Below are 20,075 nucleotides of genomic sequence, written 5' to 3'. Positions count from 1 at the left end.
TGATCATCCATAAAGACTTGTCATTCCTAATGCCTCATATAGTGCATCATTTGAACACAATACTTATTATTTCTTTGAGAATGGGGCGGTGGGGTAGCCTAGTGGTTAAAGCGTTGGCTCGTCACGGCGAGGACCCAGGTTCGAATCCTCACATGGGTACAATACTACAATGTGTGAAGCCTATTTCTGGTGTTCCCCACTGTGATGTTGCTGGAATATTGCTAAAAGCGGCGTAAAACCAAACTCACTCACTCTTTGAGAATGTTTAGTACACGCACTTGTCATGCAACTACAATACAGAAGAGCTGCTTCAACCTTGTGAGTGTCTCTTGCCTATACACATATTGACAGTACTATGAATTTGGAATAAGATTTACACTTCAGACCACATCTACACAATACGTTCTACAACAAGCAGAAGAGACAATTCAATTCTCAAACTTCTTACATTCTAACATGTGGGCATCTTATGTATGTGACACACTCTGTTTCCAAGTCTACAGGATAGCAGCATCAGAGGAATATTGATTTGGTAGCTGTAACCGCTGACTCAGCATTTTGTCACAGATATGACCTTGAACTGATGTCTCTAGTGCCACCAAAACACAAGAAGACATGGTCATCAATATCCCCTGCCACAGTGTTCTGTTCCTATTTTGACAACTATTCATTCTTCCTGCAAATGGCGGTACATTAGCTGTTAAATGAGAAAATCTGTTCCCATTGGGGATAACGTGCATTGTCAAGAAACGCATGACAAGGGCCATAACTCTGTAAAGAATCGTAACATGGTTTCCATTTTGGAACTCCATCAAGGCATTCATGTCCTGAAAACACATACCAAATTTGGTTTCCCTATCTATAACAGTTTTTGAGAAAATCTGTCCCCATCATCTCGGACATGGACAGATGGACGGAGTTCAAACCAATATCCCCCTCCCACTTCGTGGCTGGGGATAATAAACTAGTATCAGCCAGTCACATCTCCTCAGTGTATATACTTCTACATCTTGCCAACTCATGATGAGTATGCCTGACTCCCAGTTTCAGAACCTATCAGTTTACTGCCATTTTCTATGGTTTTTCATCAATTTACAGGAGCGGTGGGGTAGCCTAGAAGTTGAGGCGTTGGCTCACAACGCCAAACACCCGAGTTCAAATCTCCATTTGGGTACAATGTGTGGAGCCCATTTCTGGTGTACCCCACTGTGATTTTGCTGCAATATTGCTAAAAGTGGCATAAAACCATACTCACACACACACACACACACTCACTCACACACACTCACTCACTCATCAATTTACAGCAGAAGACTTGTTCTCAACAGGTCAAACTTATATTCTTAGAAACCTCCATCCTATAAATATTTTCTTTCTGTTCAAATCTTAAAACAAAACAAGAGACATTGTAATAATTAGAAACTTGCAACTTGTGTTATCATCAGAAAATAGTCAGTGAAATACATCTGTTTAAGGAAATCTGGTGAGCCTGAATCTTTGTTGGGAAGTTCCGATTATTCAGATAGTCCAACCACACCGCACCCACTACCAACTATCACTTGTCTTTCTTTTCAGCCGCTGGAATTCGACCTATTAAATAAAATTCTGGGTTGGGTCTCACGCGCAGGAAGTGAGCTAGTCTGTTGGACATGCTCAGGAAGGATGCCAGTGACCCGATATCCCAGGCATCATCATGGTTCATGCCATTCTCGTACAGCCGCTCGAACTGCTCGTCTGCTGGTGAGTGGCATTCGGCAACAGTGGTAGCGAAGTCCAGGATTGCTTTCTGTCGTATGTCCAGATCTGCCATTCTCCAGTTGGTAGACAGCTGGAAGAAAGGGGTGGACCATCATCAAATCTTGAGAGTAGTTGCCATGGTAACAGCACCACAGCAATAAAATAAGTAGTTACCTTTGTAACAATAATCAATCAGACTGCAGTTACCGTGGTAACTGTAACTGCTGAGAAACCATCCTGACTGTCGTTACCATAGAAACCTCAGAACAACCATCCAGACAGTTGTGACCATTGTAAGCAGCCCTACAGAGAGCACTACAACTTTGTCCTCTATAATATCAAGTCTAGGCCAGAAAAATCGGTGGATCACACTACCAGGAATAGTCCTAAAACATTATCAACATTGTCTTAACTAGGGGCGGTGGGGTAGCCTAGTGGTTAAAGCATAGACTAGTCATGCTGAAGACCCTTGGTAGATTCCCCAAATGGGTACAATGTGTAAAGCCCATTTCTTGGTGTCCCCTGATGTGATATTGCTGGAATGTTGCTAAAAGTGGCATAAAACCATACTCACTCAACTCAACCACTAATATCACAGGCCCTGTTACCACACTAACCACAAATAATTTGATTTTCGTATTTAGACAAATATTGAAAATTATCACCTCAGCGGCCCATTCAATAAAGTGATCGTAGCATGGGGGTGATTGTAACTCCATACTTTAACATAAACGTGTTTTACAGTTACAACTGTTTTCAGGGGCATAGCTACTGTTATAGAAAAACAACTGTTTTCAGAAGCTTACACTGTTATGTTGTTGCTAAAAAGGTTGTACAAGCCCTCAATAATATCTAAATATATAGCTTTGCAACCTATTGGGCTTACACGAAAAGATTGGCTTGCTACCCACCTGGCTTTTGTAGCCCTACGAACTTGTTAAGCCCATTCTTAACATGTTGGCTACGATCAAAGTTTAGAATTCTTAGGGCTACGGAACGTTTGAGAATAAGGGCCCTGTTTTTGGGGAAACAGCCTTGAGTAATAATTCTTAATATTTGTTTAATTGTACCATGTTTGTCAGCTCTTGACATCCCCGTTATGACATGGTGGGAATATTGCATACCAAATCACAATTGAGCCATGGCTTACCTGATCTGCCAAGACAGGGTTGCGTGAGTGGAGCCTGTAGAGGGCGCTGTGAGTAGCCACACAATACAGACACTGGTTGTCCGCACTGACAACCACAGCAATCATCTCCTTGTCTGCTTTAGTCAAATTACCTGGGTATGAAAAGTCCATCAGACAACTCATCAGTGAAGGATTATATGAGCAAAAAAAAAAATAAATTACAACTTAATTCATTTGAGTTTCTATTTCGAATGAAGATTTAGGGTTCAATATAACTTATCCCATAAAGGTTCTCACAGCTAAGGGTGGTGGGGTAGCCTAATGGTTAAAGCTTTCAGCTCACTTGGTTCTCAATCCCCACATGGGTACAATGTGTGAAGTCCGTTCTGGTGTCCCAGAATATTGCTGGAATATTGCTAAAAGCGGCGTAAAACCAAACTCAGTCAGTCAGTCAGTCTCACAGCTAAAGAGGACCGAAAAACCTTTCAGCTCACTTGGCTAGTAAGTTCATGTGAACTGACATTTTTGCAGACCTCGTGGTCTTCAGTAACCCATGCTTGTCATAAGATGCTACAGCTATTCCAGATATATGGTGGCAGTCTGTAAATAATCGAGGCTGGACCAGACAATCCTGTGATAAACAACATTAGCATCAATCTATGCAATGCAGCTGCAAATTACGATGACATGTGTCAACCAAGTCAGCGAACCTGACCACTTGATCCCGTTTGTCGCCTCTTGATAAGCTTGGGTTACTGAAGATCAATTCTAACCCGGATCTTCACGGGTCTGTATCTACAAGAAGACAAGTTATCCCCAAGTAGTACTCTTGACATGATATGCTTCAACTACTTACTACTGTCTCTCATCAGCACTTCGTGGTAGTTGATAAATGCTCGCAGTTCATCAGGTCGATATGACAGAGCGCCAAATACATTTGGTAGAAATTTTGACTGGAAAATAGCAAACAAGACAATCATCAAACCAAACACCACACAACCAGACAGAGTGCTGTAACCTACAGTAAACACAGACGTCACATCAGAGTAAGTTTCAATTTTACACAACACTCAGCAATATTCCAGCTATATGGCAGCAGTCTATAAATAAGCAAGTCTGGATCATACAACCCAGTGATCAACAGCATGAGCATCAATCTATGCAACTGGGATATGATGACATGTGTCTACCACGTCAGCGAGTCTGACCACCCAATCCCGTTAGTCGCCTCTTATGAAAAGCTTGGGTTGCTGAAGACCAATTGTAACCCGGATCTTCCCGGATTCTACACATCAGAATCAAGTTGAATTAAATAACATTATGTATGTATCATAAGCATAGTAAACATCATCACTTCAGGTTTTCTTCCCACATAAAGCTAACACACTGTGATATGACTGGAATACTGTTCAAAGTGGCAGTAAACCAAATTCATTAACTCAAATTAGCAATGCCTGAGTAAAAAGTGGTTAAAGTGTTTGTTCATCAAGCCAAAGATGCTCTGGATGTTATGGCGCATTATCCATTTATTATTATTATTATTATTATTATCACGCCAAAGATTCTGGGCATGGGCAAATGAAACCCATATCTGGTGTCCCCCACAGTGATATTGCTGTGATATTGTAAAGAGAATAAAAAATCAAGTCACTCACTCACTCATACTGACTGACCTTTCCAAACTTTTCCCTGAGATCCTCTGGCAACTCCTTGACATCGGGTACAGGGAATCGGCTGATGGGATGTTCATGTGACTCGTCATGTTTCAGTAGCACACCTGATGAGGTAATACTTCTTCGACATGAATTTGTCTGCAATTAATATATTGACATATATCATTTATCTGGCCATTTCATTTTACACAAAGCACCAAACCCTAAATCAGTTACACAGATAAGGTCTAATTTAAGTAGAACTAGAAGATTATTGAACCCTATGAAAATACAGATCGGACTCATGGACTAAGAATTAAAGGAAAACAATATCAGTGAAATGAGAATGTCAGGCTTGCACTGTAAACTTTTGTCTTGTCAAACGTATCGATACTTAAAACAAATACTCCAATGTACTATCTTAATGCAAAATGACAGTCATACCTGATTCTTCAAAACTATGGCTATTCTTCTCAGATACTGCAATTTAGTTTTTAAAAACATTTCTGTATTTATTTGTACAGCTTCTTAATAAAGAGATATCAGCTGATACTACTGTCACAGATTTCTGCACAGGGTAGCGCCTTTCCACAGGTTGCTTGATTGTTAGAATGGTTATGAGCTTGGTGCTGTCTCCACATATCACAAATAGGCGCCGAACGTGAAGACTTGGACACCAGTTTAATAAATAGGGTCACTTCATGGGGACCGTTTATTTCTTATGGCTTTCATTTAACATGTACTTACTCTAAAAGTGAAAATGTAACGCTGGTTTTGCAGAATACACAATGATAAGAATATATACCTTAATTTGTACCACAACAAACAATTTGCTTATCGCTAAAAGTGTGCTTCATTAACTCTGAATGAAAATATATACTTTATGCTCATTTCTGGAAATCCCCTTATGACGTCACAGATACAATCATGGCTACCACGAGGTTATCCACGACTTTGAACATCGGAAAGACATTGGTCTCAAGTTTGCGGGCTCTGAGCAATGTGAGTTTATCCATAATTGCCGTGACTCGTTTGTTCAGTGGCGTCTAATGTATCTCGTCATGAGGTATTTTGCAGATCACATTCGTATTTGATGAACTTTTTGGCAGAATTGCAGACGGACAGTTTGACATTGACATTGTAACCATGCACGTTTTATGACAGTTCATGGGCATGAGATCACTGAACGATTCTGCACAGTTTGAGTTACATTTCTGTTTGTATTGAACTTTTGTGTGTACCTCCAATGAGTCTAAAGCTTAGTACATATAGATGCCCAAAACTGAAAATATAAATGAGCATGTTAATCTTTCTGTTGTAGGATCAATTCGGAAGAATTAATTTCCTTATTACTCATGTCTTAGGAATTAATTATGATATTTGGCTAAACATTTTAAGAAATTATGTGATTGGGAGTTGATGTTGCTGCTGCTGTTGTTTATTGTGTTGATTCTGGGCTATAATTGGACCCCAGCAACCTACATGTTGATTAAGTGTCAATATACCCAGATGGCATGGTGTTGCTCATTAGGCCTAAACAATTTTTTTTGTGGTTCCGATTACCCGACCGACCCTTGAATTCTGGTGCCGACCCTTTTTTTTCAAGCGGTATGAATAAAATCAGCGTTCAGATACCATTTTGTTTTCCTGGCACTGACGGTCATCGGTCATTCTGATATACAAAGTTGACATGATGGCCGCAAGCTTGATTAAATAAACAATTTCACATTGATAAATGTATTATTAGTTTGTATTTTATTTCTAAAAAAATGTAAAAAAAATATTTACCTACCTACCCTAAAGTTTATAGAGATGTATTCGGAACCACAACATTTTTTTTTATTTGGCCTTATATTCAGTCACTGAACTGACTCAGTTATTTACAGGCAAAAGTCAAATAGCTGAAATATGTTTGAGTGCGTTGATAAACAACACACACTTAAGTTCACACACACATTATAATTGTTGTCGTTGATGATTCTGAATCACTGAATCAAATTAAGACTATAATGCAATTTTGCAATCAATGTAAATTTACAAATCAGCTTCAGTATGTTCAACAATATATAACCAGGTATTGTGATGTTTGTTGTAGCCATCTTATATTTTATTTTGTATTCTGTAGTCTGTAATGATTTCATTTTGTTGTTTGTATTTTTGTTGTCACAGCCTAGTGCAAGCAAAATTCCTGCCAGCAATGGCTACCACATCGACTCCATCCCCTCACAAAAATGTGGTATGTGTTGTTACACCAGTGTCATTATGATCATGCATGTCATAGCTTTACAATGTTGTTGTTACCATGGTATGGCTGGCTATTGATACAGATCATAGAGATGATCATCGTTAAATGTATCTCGATTGATTATTGTTAAATATCAGAGAAGTAACTTCGAGCAAAAGTGACTTAAATATCTGAAAGAATTCAGCGCATTTCACATTTCTGATTATCGATCTTTTGAGCCAGCCCTAATGTCCCTTAGTTTTACAAATTTGTTGTTGCCATGGTAACTAGTGGACCTGAACTGCAGGGTTAAACTTGTGTTTGTCTTATGCAAACTGAGGATGGACGCAGATATGTAAGTTGTGAGTGCTGGAGGTACACAAGCAACCTGACAGTTCACATAATTGAAGCTACTAAAGGTCTCTTAGAATTCTTGTTGCACACAACTGACATTTCTATTTTGTTATGGTTAATAAGTTACCTTGACAAAAGGTTTAAGAGTCCCCTTTGAACCAGCAAAATAGAACACAGACAAGGCTAAAATATTCAATAATATATTGAGCAAACAATGAGCAAGCTACAATGAATGACAAGACAGATGAGTTACAAATCTAATAAATGTTAGGTCGCGTCATTCACATTGTAAATGCTTCTCCATAAAAATCATCATCACACCCCCTAGTCATAAATTAAGAACAGTCCCTTACCAGCCTGATCTATGCTGTTGACTAAAGAGACTATTATGGCGTACAGACCGATATTAAAGATAAGTCAGGTAAATTACTATTTAATGGATATGAAAGAATAAATTTTGCATTTCTGCAACTAGACTGGGGCCAAGTATTTATCCTGTTGACTCAAAACAATAATACTGTCTACAGACTTAGAATAAAGAGAGGTTAAATATGCAGAATGTTTGCGCAAAGGGAGAGAAAACTTTGGAATACCCTGTGTAACCATAGTAACTGTAACAGTTAGCGTGTCAGAAAGAAATCACAAATCAGATTTGAGTATGAAACAATCAGATTTGAAACTAATTTACAAACACTTCTTCATAGATTTAGGCTGTAATTCCCACAAATAAAAACATAGCACTGACACATTCACTGTTTATTGCGCTTGAATAAATTTTTTTAGTTTCTCTTGTTTAAATGCTCTGTCACACTTTATTCCCTACTAAAGTGTGTTTGAATGTCTAGAATATCCCGGAGCCAGTATCGAAGCCAGCTGGTCGCCATGTTGTGACAATGGTGCCCGGAGACGGCCTCGGCCCAGAGATGATGGGCGGCGTCTTGGACGTGTTTCAGGCTGCTGGTGTTCCGGTGGACTTTGAGGAGATCTTCCTCAGGTATTGCAATAATTAAAACACAAGTGCAATAGCTGCCATGTTACATGTTATATGGTGATTACTTGGTCAGTTTGGTTCAAAGAATCATGAAGGTTGTTTCTGTGTAGTTAGTACTAGGGCTTGATGTGTGTGATCTGTTACATGTGATATTATGAATTTTTACATTGGCTGAAAGTTTGCACAATTTTTCAAATTCTCTCAAATTGCATTTCATCACAGTGAAATTAAGACAATAATTTCATGTGTTTGTTTCCACCAGTGATAAAATCTGAATGTTTTCAAGAGGTTTAAATCTGATTTTCAGGAGACCCTGAATACATCTTACATAAAATGGGGGTTGGGGGGGAGAGGAGGGGGAACCATATTTGATACCATAATAAGACTAGTCCTAGCTCTAATTGGTTTTCCATATGATGACGTCATATTTTATGAAAAAGCTAGGTTCTTATTGTATTTTCACAAAACAGTTAGAAATGTATGTTGTTAGAAACATTCTGTTCAGAAGATTCATGATGCTCAAAGTTAAACAAAGTGAATATATCTGTTGTGCACAAGGACATCAGAAAACTATTACCATGTATTACCATAGATCAGAAGGTCTCATAGATAAGCCAACACCACCACCCCAAACACACACACACACACACACACACCCCAACCTTCGCTCATCTTTTCATTGTGATCAGTCATCGGAAATAGTGTCAACAAATCCATATTGAATTACTCAAGTTTATTCTCCGATATTTGTAACTTAGGTCAGTATTATTCACAACAGTGACTACTAAGTGGATTCATGGCACAGGCTACAGCACCCTTGACACTGTTGTCTAGTCTTTTAGACTGCCTCCGTGGTGTAGTGGTTAGAGCGTCTGCCCGGAGAGTGGAAGGTCGCGGGTTCGATCCCCGACCACGTCATACCAAAAGAAGTTAAAATATGGTACTTGTTGGTCCCTGCCTGGCACTCAGCATTAATGGGTACAACAAGGACTGGTCGGCTTGGAGTCAGTATAATGTGTCTGAGTTGGGTATTCCTGCTTCACTGCGGCATGGTATCTCAGTGGGCTAGCACTATAAAACCAGCTTAAGTCTGGGCTAGTACAAGCAGCCCCACATACACACGCATGCATGTCGTCATATGAGCGAAATATTCTCAAGCACGACGTTAAACCCAATTTCACCCCACCTCACCTTGTCTTTTGGGTGACCTTCTTTAATTTTCCTCTGACATTGCATATTGAGTAACAAAGTCTGTTTTACAAGAAAACAAGTTGTCATGGCAGAGATAAAAGTGCCAGACGTTGTTGCTGAGGTGATTATATATCTTATAGCTACATATGCAGAATTTATTTTTATTTTTTCTTTCCCAGTGAAGTTCAACCCGGGCAGAGTGCCAGTCTCTCGACAGCCATTGAGTCGTTTGTAAGGAACGGCGTCGGGCTGAAGGGCATCATCACAACACCTAGCAGCTTCAAGGGCGGAGTACTGCGTACACTCAACATGAGGCTAAGGTAGAGTTACCTACCCTTTCCTTTCAGTGTATCACTACAGATTTCACGTTATAGTATCTTAATTACATGGATGAATGCTCATAATGTCAGTCGCTTGATTGCCTAGTCCAGAATCGATTATTTACAGACTGTTGAACATAGCTGAGCGTGTTGCTAGGAGACAGCAAACAAGCATACCTACCTGTATCTTTGTCATCACACCCAGAATACTCATAAGAGTGTAACTCACTGAAATGGAAGTTGTATAACCTTTTGCATTTTTTGACAGACATATTGACAGACAAAAATGGTCATATATGTTTCTTTCTTGCTCATAACTCATGATTCTTGGTAAGACTAGGTTCCAAGTAACCATGGCAACCATTGTAACCATAGTAATCTCCATTTCTTACTATTATAACTGGATGGCTCATGATGCCTGGTTAGACTAGGTGCTTAGTAACCATGGTCCTCTCTCATTTTTGCTTTGATAACTGGATAGCTCATGATTCCTGGTTAGACCGCCTCCGTGGTGTAGTGGCTAGAGCGTCCGCCCGAAGAGCAGAAGGCTGTGGGTTCAATCCCCGACCACATCAAACCAAAAGACGTTAAAATATGGTACTTGTTGGCGCTCGGCATTAATGGGTACAACAAGGACTGGTCGGCTCGGAGTCAGTATAATGTGTCTGAGTTGGGTATTCATGCTTCACTGCGGCATGGTATCTCAGTGGGCTAGCACTATTAAACCAGCTTAGTCTGGGCAAGCAGCTGCACATACACATGCATGCACGTCGTCATATGAGCGAAATATTCTCAAGCACGATGTTAAACCCAATTTCACCTCACCTCACCTGGTTGGAGAAGGTTGCTGGTAATCTTGGTAATGTATAACTGTCAACATAGGTGACTATCTGGGTCAGGTGGATTGAGTGTGATTGTTTTGATATCAGTAGCTCTTCTCATTGTCTGATCCCCTACCTTGTTACTTACAGACGTCTGTCTTGTAGCTGAAATATTGTTGAATTCTGTTCATTTTCTTTATTCATTGTATCTCTTCATCCCTGTTATCATATTGTTTTCTGGTGATAGACGAGAGTTGGATCTGTTTGCCAATGTGGTGTGGGTGAGGAGCTTGCCGGGCTACAAGACCCGCCACAACAACCTGGATTTTGTCATCATAAGTGAACAGACAGAGGGGGGTAATACAGTGCGCTGGAGCATGAGGTGGGTGGCACAAACTGTGTCTCATCATGGGACAGTAACTAAGTATGTCATATCCCCTGGTCTGACCATGATGACTGAAGTAGGTGATGTCCAAGGCTTGCCTCCCATAAGTTGGTCATTTCTCGAGCTTGTTTCACACTATGGTAAGTTAGATGAGTGAAATCCTACACTTGTTTCACCATGATGAGCTAAGTAGGTCATATCCAAAGCTTGTCTCAACTTGGTGATCCCAAGCTTGTGTCACATCACCAGAGAACATCGCCATGGCAACAAACTGCAGAGTTGCCTCCCTTCACTGTCAGGATCAAATACCAGATTCTTACCAAATATTTGGTTGGCAGGGATTACTACTTCAGGGTTATTGTTTGAGGTAGTCTTAGCAACAAGTACATCAATGTAAACGGTGTTTTAATTCTGAACCATGTGGTTAGCATGGCAGTCATTACACTGGAGCCAAGGGAGATCACTCTACTATCACGTTTTACATTGACATACTACATGTTGGCAACTATATATGGTTAAAGTGACCCACCATTTGTTATTATCTTAAGTACATTTCATCACCTTGTTTACTTGTTGTACAAGTTGTGTTTCTCACATGCTCATAGTCATACCGACAAAGGTAGCTGAAATGTGGATCAGAGAAGATTTGTCACAATTGAATAGGATGCTAATCTCTAGTTTCATTGTGTAAATCTTGTGTTCAGAGTGTCGAAGGAGTGATCGAGTGTCTCAAGATCATCACCAGAGAAAAATCCATGAGAATCGCCAAGTTTGCTTTTGACTACGCCCTCCGTCACAACAGGGAGAAGGTCACAGCAGTTCACAAAGCCAACATCATGTGAGTTGCGTAATGAACTTCATGGTGTCAAAACACACATGAGTGTGATTTTCTTTATCATCCAAAGTCATTCTTCCTATTTTAAGTTTGTGGAAGCTGGTGATCCCGCCGTGTTGTTGCTGGTATATATTGCTAAAAGCGACGTAAAACCATACTCACTCACTCACTCACTCATGTTTGTAAATAGTCATAAGTCTTCTAAGAAGTACATCTGTCCAGCTTTAGTGCTGCAGAGATAAGTGATGTCAGTTGACTGTGATGTCATGGTAACCAGTGACATCACAATGGCCTGTTAACTCATTGTAAGTTCATTGCATTTTAGCAAAAATTCTCAACAGATCTGACTTGATCTCACACAAGTGATATATCTAGTAGAAGCCCATTATCTGTCCAGCTTTAGTGCTGCAGAGATAAGTGATGTCAGTTGACTCTGTTGTCATGGTAACCATGACATCAAATTCCATTGCATTTTAGCAAAAAATCTCAACAGATCTGACTTGATCTCACACAAGTTATATCTAGTAGATGATTTTTTTTCTCTCTTAATTCAAATCAATTTACTCTCTGTATGTTTTTTCATATGTTGCCTTCTCCATCTTTCAAGACTAGAGTGTGTACCAGTGGAAAACTGTTCTGTTGAACTTTGATCTGTCGACCTTATGGTTGCCTCGAAGCCTTGTCCTCTGCTTTCTTTATTCATCATTTGTTGGTTGTGTCAAACCTTGGATAGCTTGAAGGATTTATGTTGATCAGTTCAACTTTGCTACAACAGTGTTTGACTGTATGTACAAAATTTAGTTAATTGGTAAATGCTATCCGGATTTTTACACATTGCATGTCATATTTGGTACATGACAGGAAGCTTGGTGACGGCCTGTTCCTCAAGTGTTGTGAGGAGGTTGCAGCTCTCTACCCCAAGATACAGTTTGAAACAATGATCATTGACAACTGCTGCATGCAGGTATGTGTTATATTACAGCTATTGTGATGGATCTCCACAACCTGGCTGCCTCAGACTCAGAGATCCATGAAGATCCGGGTTACAATTGATCTTCAGTAACCCATGCTTGTCATAAGAGGCGACTAATGGGATCGGGTGGTCAGGCTCGCTGACTTGGTTGACACATGTCATCGGTTCCCAATTACGCAGATCGATGCTCATGCAGTTGATCACTAGATTGTCTGGTCCAGACTCGATTATTTACAAACCGCCGCCATATAGATGGAATATTGCTGAGTGCGGCATAAAACTAAACTCGGTCACTTACTCAGACTCAGAGATGTGGTTAATAACGTACCTCAGTGGCATTTATGGTTGTTTACAGTATTGATCACTGGATTGTCTGGCCCAGACTCGATTGTGTATATACCATCATATTGCTTAGAATAATGCTATGTGCCAAGAGGGGCGGTGGGGTAGCCTTGTGGTTAAAGCGTTTGCTCGTCAAGCCGAAGACCCAGGTTCAATTCCCCACATGGGTACAGTGCATGAAGCCCATTTCTGGTGTCCCCGGTGGAATATTGCTAAAAGCGGCAAAAAACCAAAACTCACTCACTCACTATGTGCCAAGATAAACAACAAAGAAATATATTTAAGGATACATTTTGGTAACATGTCATTTTCTCTAAAATTGTTGTATACTTAGATATTTCATGCCTCAAAATCCCTTGCTCCCAAGATTCAAGTACTGTAAGATCAAATAGACCAGACCCTAGTAGTCCGAACGCTGGTTACTGACATAGGGTGTTACCTAGGTGACCACAGGCTACCCAGCTGGACTACTGTGTATGTGATGTAATACGTAATTCATGCCCTCCTTTTCTGTATGTGTGTTTATAGGGGCGGTGGGGTAGCCTAATGGTTGAAGTGTTGGCTCGTCACGCCGAAGACCCGTGTTCGAATCCCCACATGGGCACAATGTGTGAAGCCCATTTCTGGTGTCCCCTGCCGTGATGTTGCTGGAATATTGCTAAAAGCAGTGTAACACCAAACTCAGTCAGTCAGTCAGTCAATATGTGTGTTTATAGACGTAGCCTACCACTTGACAACGAGTAATGACTAGTATATAGATCTAAATGGTGACTTTTGTAATATTGTGGTCGTCTAATGTGCTTCAGTTCTATGTGCATCCCTGCTATTGATTGTGGGTTCAAACCATTTCCCCCAGATATGTTTGTAAGCAATCAATCAGTGAATCAGTGAGTTCGTCTGTCTGTGTGTCTGTCCCTTCCTCCAGGGGTGGAAATAACTTTAAAATTGCTAGTTTACTCTGGTACAGTAGCACATGTAAAATCACCTGCCCTGATAATTTTTCCACTGTACCGGCTGTTTTCTTGTTGATGTTTTAAATAAATAACATAATTAACATTGGAAAGTCAACTGGACACCGGTACAGTGTGATATGCAAATTAGCTTGCCCGACAGAAAAAACACTGGACTCGACGTCAGGCAATGGGTTATTTCCACCCCTGTCCTCATGAAGCTGATGATGTAAAAACCCATTCGTATAATCCAGACATTACATGTCATTATAATCATGCTCAATGACACTTCCAGATGGTGTCAAACCCCCACCAGTTTGACGTGATGGTCATGCCCAACCTGTACGGCAACATCCTCGACAACCTGGCAGCAGGGTTGGTTGGTGGTGCAGGGGTTGTACCCGGCGAGAGTTACAGCAAGGATGTTGCCATCTTTGAGCAGGTATGACGCTCACTTGAGAGAAAATATTTTGCACTTTTTAACCATGTATGGTTTGTGTACGTTGATAGGGTAGGGGAGTAGCCCAGTAGCATTATCATTTTACTTCACTCCCTGTCTGTATCATCACTTCCTGTTCATGTTATCACTTCCTGTTTGTGTCATCTCTTTCTTTTTTGTCCTCACTTTCTGCCCAAACCATGTTTTCACACATTTCACTGTCCATATCACCACCCTGTGACCATGTCATCACTTTGTCATCACTGTCCATACTTCCTGAGGGTATCCGCAGCCCTGTGACCCAGTCATCACTTCCTGAACATGTCATCACTTTCTGTCCATATCACCACCCTGTGACCATGTCATCACTTCCTGAACTGTCATCACCTTCTGTCCATATCATGTCATCATTCTTTCACTTTCTGTCCATATTTCACCATATCACCACCCTGTGTGACCGTGTCATCACTTCCTGAACATGTCATCACTTTCATGTCCATGAACATGTCATCACCCTGTGACATGTCATCACTTCTGAGCATGAACATGTCATCACTCTGTACATAACACCATCCTGTGAACATGTCATCACTTCTTGAACATGTCATCACTCTCTCATCACCTTCTATTATTGTCATCACTTTCTGTCCATGTCATCACATATTATTGTCATCACTTCCTGAACATGTCATCACTCTCAGTTCATATAATCACCTGTGACCATTTCATCACTTTCTGTCCATATCATCACTTTCTATTATTGTCATCACTTTCTGTCCATGTCATCACGTGACCTCATTATTGTCATCTCTTCCTGAACATGTCATCACTCTCAGCTCATATAATCACCTGTGACCATTTCATCACTTTCTATTATTGTCTTCACTTTCTGTCCATGTCATCACCATCTATCCATGTCATCCCTTTCATGTTAACAGGGTGCCATCCCTGTCATCGCCATGCTTTTGCGGAGGCTGTGGGTAAGAACATCGCCAACCCAACAGGGGTCCTACTGAGCGCCTGTAACATGCTCAAACACATCCACCTGGAGTACCACTCAAAGCTCATCGAGGAGGCTGTCACCCGTGTCATCAAGAGTGGGAAGGTCAGTAGATATGAGTATAGCTGTCTGTTAATGCCTCACTCCACACTAGGTGGTCTGCAAGTAATCAAGTCCCGACAATCCAGTGAATGACATAAGCATCGATTTATGCAGTTAGAAAAGACAGCCTGACAATATAATCTTGGATTACTTGACTAATTTGAACCCAGATTTTCACAGGGGTATAGAATCATGAATCATAAGACACAGGACAGAACATTTCAAATTTGTCTCATCCTACTTGGATTTATCAGCATTCCTGGATTCCTGATTTCTAATCATGAATTGAATTAGAATCATGAAAATCTTTTGTTTGATTGGTCATCTTAGGGTGGAAAACCAGCCCTTCATTTATTCATAAATAATGACATAGTTGATGCTGGAACATCCTCATTACTCCAGGGGAGGTAGGGGACTTAGGCGTCTCATCTCCATGTTAGTTTCATCAGGGACTGTTCATAATATATGGCTAGGGGGGTTGATGATGATTTTAAGGGAGGGTCACCCATTTTCTTATGGGGAGTTAGGGGGGTCATCAATTTTGTAATTTAATGTATTCTGCTTAAAAATTATGAGAAGGGGGGTCCATTTAATTTGTACATGTGTGTGCGTGTGTGCGTGCATGTGAGAGACTGTGAAAGATTCACATTGTACATGCTTCTCCATAAATATCATCATAACCATAACTTATGAATGGACCCTAAATACCACGGACCCATCGTCCACGTTAACAAGATTGAGAATACAAGTGTATGTGACTGTGATGATGTCACTTCCTGAAGGAGATCATATAGGACTGACTGACCGCCTGAGTTTTGGTTCTACGCCGCTTTTAGCAATATTCCAGCAACATCACGGCGGGGGACACCAGAAATGGGCTTTAATTTGTACATGTGTGTGCGTGCATGTGAGAGACTGTGAGAGATTCACATTGTACATGCTTCTCCATAAATAGCATCATAACCATAACTTATGAATGGACCCTAAATACCACGGACCCATCGTCCACGTTAACGAGAGTGGGAATACCAGTGTATGTGACTGTGATGATGTCACTTCCTGAAGGAGATCACATAGGACTGACTGACTGCCTGAGTTTTGGTTCTACGCTGCTTTTAGCAATATTCCAGCAACATCACGGCGGGGGACACCAGAAATGGGCTTCACACATTGTACCCATGTGGGGATTCGAACCCGGGTCTTCGGCGTGACGAGCCAACGCTTTAACCACTAGGCTACCCCACCGCCCCAGATCATATAGGAAATGGCCCTGGGTATTAATCACTGTACCAAGTAAATATGATGTACGGAATACCAGAGGATGGAACTGAAGGTGAAAACCTAAGTTTGTTGTCTAAATATCTGACTTTTCTCCTAGATCCGCACGAAGGACATGGGTGGTTATGGATCAACCAGCGAATTCATCAGCGCCGTCGTCCACAGTCTGTAGAGTCTCCACAAAGCTCTTATTGTTTGTTATTTATTGTATTTGTCAAATAAACATAAATGTCACGTTTGTCAACATTTAAATGCCTAGTGTATGACAGCAACTTGAAAGAAAATTGTAGGAATTGTAATGATGTTAAGATTTTATGTGTACATCTGAAGTTAGTCATAATGAAATCCTGTTGGCTGTGAAAATGTGTTACTCTGTCACTACCTGCAGCTTGTGAAGAAACAGGCTGATGCTTGGGCCAAAGATTTCGTAGCAAGCTGGTGAGAAAAAACAAATAATCTAAACTGTTCATTTCAGAATGATGTACTCATGTGCAATATCTTATTTTTGTGAGTTGAAATTTGTTCCATATCGGGTTTTTTCTGTTTCGGTAAATGAAACGAAGATGAGCACTGATGAATCTCATTTTGATATTTCAATATTTTGTTTTGAATGTTTTAGAGATTACAGATTTCTGTAGTTCAGATGTCACATTGAACACACATGCATGGATAAGTTTAAGAGTCGCAGTGTGTGTAGTCAGACATTGTGTAGCTGGAATACAGAAGAAAAGCTGTCTACACAAAACTGATTCTCATATTTCAAGCATATATTTCAGCAGAATGATAGATTTTCTTAAAAAGTTCAAAAGTTGAGCGGTATCTATTCAAATAATGTTAAGAACTGTTCCTGATACTATCCCATAAGAGCCCTGCCATTAAGTTCAGTTCATTCACATGTAACATTATAATTATTTGAAGTAAATGCATTTTTAGATGCACTTTCAAACAGGTTACAAATGTTCCAGTAGTGGTTTCCCTCGGACTTTTTCAACTGCACTCCTTCGTCGGGCAGTTAATGGAAGACCTCGGGCTTCTGCAAATGATAATGCCCTAACAAATAGCATTACCCTTATATTAGAGTAGATCTATTTTCTGTATTTACAGACTTTATGATGTATGCAGATATTTATCAGACTGTACATTGTGTGCACACAGACTGTTACATTATACCCTGTATACATGAATACTGTACCACTGAAAGGTTATGATGAGTTAATTATTAGATTTTCATCCAAATTTTGGTAAAACGCTGAGGTAGAAGGCATTTGGGGATTATCATTTGCAAAAACTTTGTGGGAAATTAGATCTCCAGACTTTGTATACAGATGGATTGGAATGAAAATTTAATAAATAGTTTATCATGGCCTAAGCTAAGATTGTAGATAACACCATTTGTTCATGGTTTATTATTATTGTTTTGTTAATAAAACATATACCAAAGCAACAATGTTACTTTTAATCCTTGTGTTGTCAGGGTTCGTTTCCTCAAATGCGTGACAGCCGCTCGACAGTCGTACTTTTTTACTATCCTTGTCGTTGTTGTCCAGGAAAATCACTGAAGGAACAGAAACCCCGCGGAAGATCCAGGTTCAATATCCCATGCTTGTTGTAAGTGGCTTACTTAACAGGATTGGGTGGTCAGGTTCACTGACTTGGTTGAAACGCCATCGTATCCCAATTCCATAGATCGATGCTCATGCTGCTGATCACTGGATTGTCTGGATTGTCTGGTCCTGACTCGATTATTTACAGACCTCCACCATATAGCTGGGATATTTCTGAGTGCAGTGTAAAACTAAACTCACTCACTCATTCCAGGAAAACCACAAAAGTCACCAGTAGAATATGTGAGATTTATTTCAACATACAGAGGACATTGTAAGTGATTCTGTGTCATCAGAGGGTGACAGGACGGATCAAGTATGCCGATATGACTCTGGGAATCATGACAAAATATTACAAATCAATTCATTGCTTAAGTAGCTGAAGGAATAATTCAATAAAACAAGGCAGATATAATTTAATGTATCAGATCTACAGAACAGACACTCCCTACAACATCCTTAAACTGGATACTTTTTATACTGGAGTTGAACATACAAAAGTAAATTCTTGGCGGATGTGGACTTGAGGACCGCTTTTCATAGTACGTCTATCTTAAAAATTAATATCTGAACAATACCATTCACATGCATATATAGCTTGAAGAAATATACAGAGGACTGTGCAATTAGTTTGAAGAAAGTTTGAGATTATTTGCTTAATAACTGATAATTTCATAATAGAGAAGCATTTTTACTGAACACTTCAGAAACTTTTTGAAAAACTTCCTGCAACTTTGTGTCATACAACACTGGCTTCCACAGTTGAAAGAAACTGAATCATAATACTATTCAAACCATTGTCACATCCTCAGTTAACATGATGTCACAATCAAGTTACATCAGTAATTGCTCAGCCACGGAAGCTGGTTAGGTGTACTTATCCACCTCAAAACACTCGGTAGAGATGTATTCTAATATTTTCCATTAATTAGCCCCTGAGTCAATGAATTGTGAAATAAAAGGATTTCATTTGTAAACGGGACTTGTGTAGAGCTGTGACAGACAAAATACATTTCACTCTGCACAAGACAAGCTACAAGTTTTACTTGGACATCTTGTTGTGTTCTGCCCTACAATTAATAAAAAAAATTGCAGGCATTTTGCTCTTTAATCACAATGAACATTGGAAAATATTCACTGGAATCCATGCTGTTCCACATGAGAGAACCTGTGCAGTGGTGTGTCAACAGACAAGTAGAAAGGGTTTAAAGGCGGGATTCCTACATTTCGTGGAGTTACACATTGCAACAGTTAGTTGAGGATATGAACCATACGACAACAGCAGACTTTGCTGAAACACATATCTAAACGTGAGACACCTAAACCTGAAGACCTGGATCCTATCCTCATTTGTACGCCCACGATAAAGAACACTGTTACGATAGGTCGTAACACTACGATAGGTCGTAACACTACGAACGCTTTATGGATCGGAGCCCTGTTTTATATTTCTAAACTACTGTACAGTTCATTTTCATCCCTTGCAAAATACCCTTCATATGTACAGATGTTACAAGATACTTGCACCAGGCACAAGGTATGGCACTCATCTGATGACTGGGCAAAGCTCCTTCTAATGAGGGTCCTGAGAGTTGTAAAATAAAACAGTGGTGAAATGCTAAGTGTTGAATATAAATATCATCAAATTATATTGTTTTTATGCAGCTTTGTTAAGATGATTTTTTTATGGCATCAGTGCAAACTGTTCGGTAAACAGAAAAAAACTCGAAAACATATTGAAAAGATAT

The 20,075-nt window shown here is 40.0% G+C and overlaps 2 protein-coding genes and 1 long non-coding RNA gene across 3 annotated transcripts; 1 reads left to right on the top strand and 2 right to left on the bottom strand.

Moving 5' to 3' along the window:
• Positions 1-1,409: 1,409 nt before the first annotated feature.
• Positions 1,410-5,202, bottom strand: LOC124253634. Its single transcript, XM_046687438.1, has 5 exons — positions 4,963-5,202; positions 4,540-4,677; positions 3,723-3,819; positions 2,888-3,018; positions 1,410-1,828 (listed from the first exon to the last, which is right to left on the bottom strand). Exons 1-5 carry the CDS (start codon positions 5,020-5,022, stop codon positions 1,556-1,558), a joined length of 699 nt encoding a protein of 232 aa, XP_046543394.1. The 5' UTR covers positions 5,023-5,202; the 3' UTR covers positions 1,410-1,555.
• Positions 5,203-5,415: 213 nt separating this feature from the next.
• Positions 5,416-17,699, top strand: LOC124253612 (isocitrate dehydrogenase [NAD] subunit beta, mitochondrial-like). The gene is given in 10 exon segments (XM_046687420.1): positions 5,416-5,520; positions 7,942-8,090; positions 9,458-9,598; positions 10,667-10,778; positions 10,781-10,801; positions 11,509-11,642; positions 12,501-12,603; positions 14,200-14,347; positions 15,294-15,448; positions 16,824-17,699. Coding segments are annotated over 10 exon segments (1,110 nt in total). The 5' UTR covers positions 5,416-5,445; the 3' UTR covers positions 16,896-17,699.
• Positions 14,666-14,828, bottom strand: LOC124253613. The gene is made up of 2 exons (XR_006892246.1): positions 14,763-14,828; positions 14,666-14,730 (listed from the first exon to the last, which is right to left on the bottom strand). It is a non-coding gene; the product is annotated as an uncharacterized LOC124253613 (long non-coding RNA).
• Positions 17,700-20,075: the final 2,376 nt, after the last annotated feature.

This window comes from Haliotis rubra, unplaced genomic scaffold, assembly GCF_003918875.1.
Source record: "Haliotis rubra isolate DU_JTF1 unplaced genomic scaffold, ASM391887v1 Scf547, whole genome shotgun sequence".
NCBI lineage: Eukaryota > Metazoa > Mollusca > Gastropoda > Lepetellida > Haliotidae > Haliotis > Haliotis rubra.
Note: the sequence above shows the minus strand (reverse complement) of the source record. Positions and strands in the feature narration are given on the sequence as shown.

What these genes read in the sequence shown, in the direction of transcription:
- LOC124253634 (XM_046687438.1), bottom strand. Translation starts at nt 5,022, where the DNA reads ATGTTTTTAAAAACTAAATTGCAGTATCTGAGAAGAATAGCCATAGTT. An exon ending in CCATAGTTTTGAAGAATCAG is followed by an intron (nt 4,678 to 4,962) that starts GTATGACTGTCA and finishes TATTAATTGCAG; the next exon opens with ACAAATTCATGTCGAAGAAG. An exon ending in AGTGCTGATGAGAGACAGTA is followed by an intron (nt 3,019 to 3,722) that starts GTAAGTAGTTGA and finishes TTTCATACCCAG; the next exon opens with GTAATTTGACTAAAGCAGAC.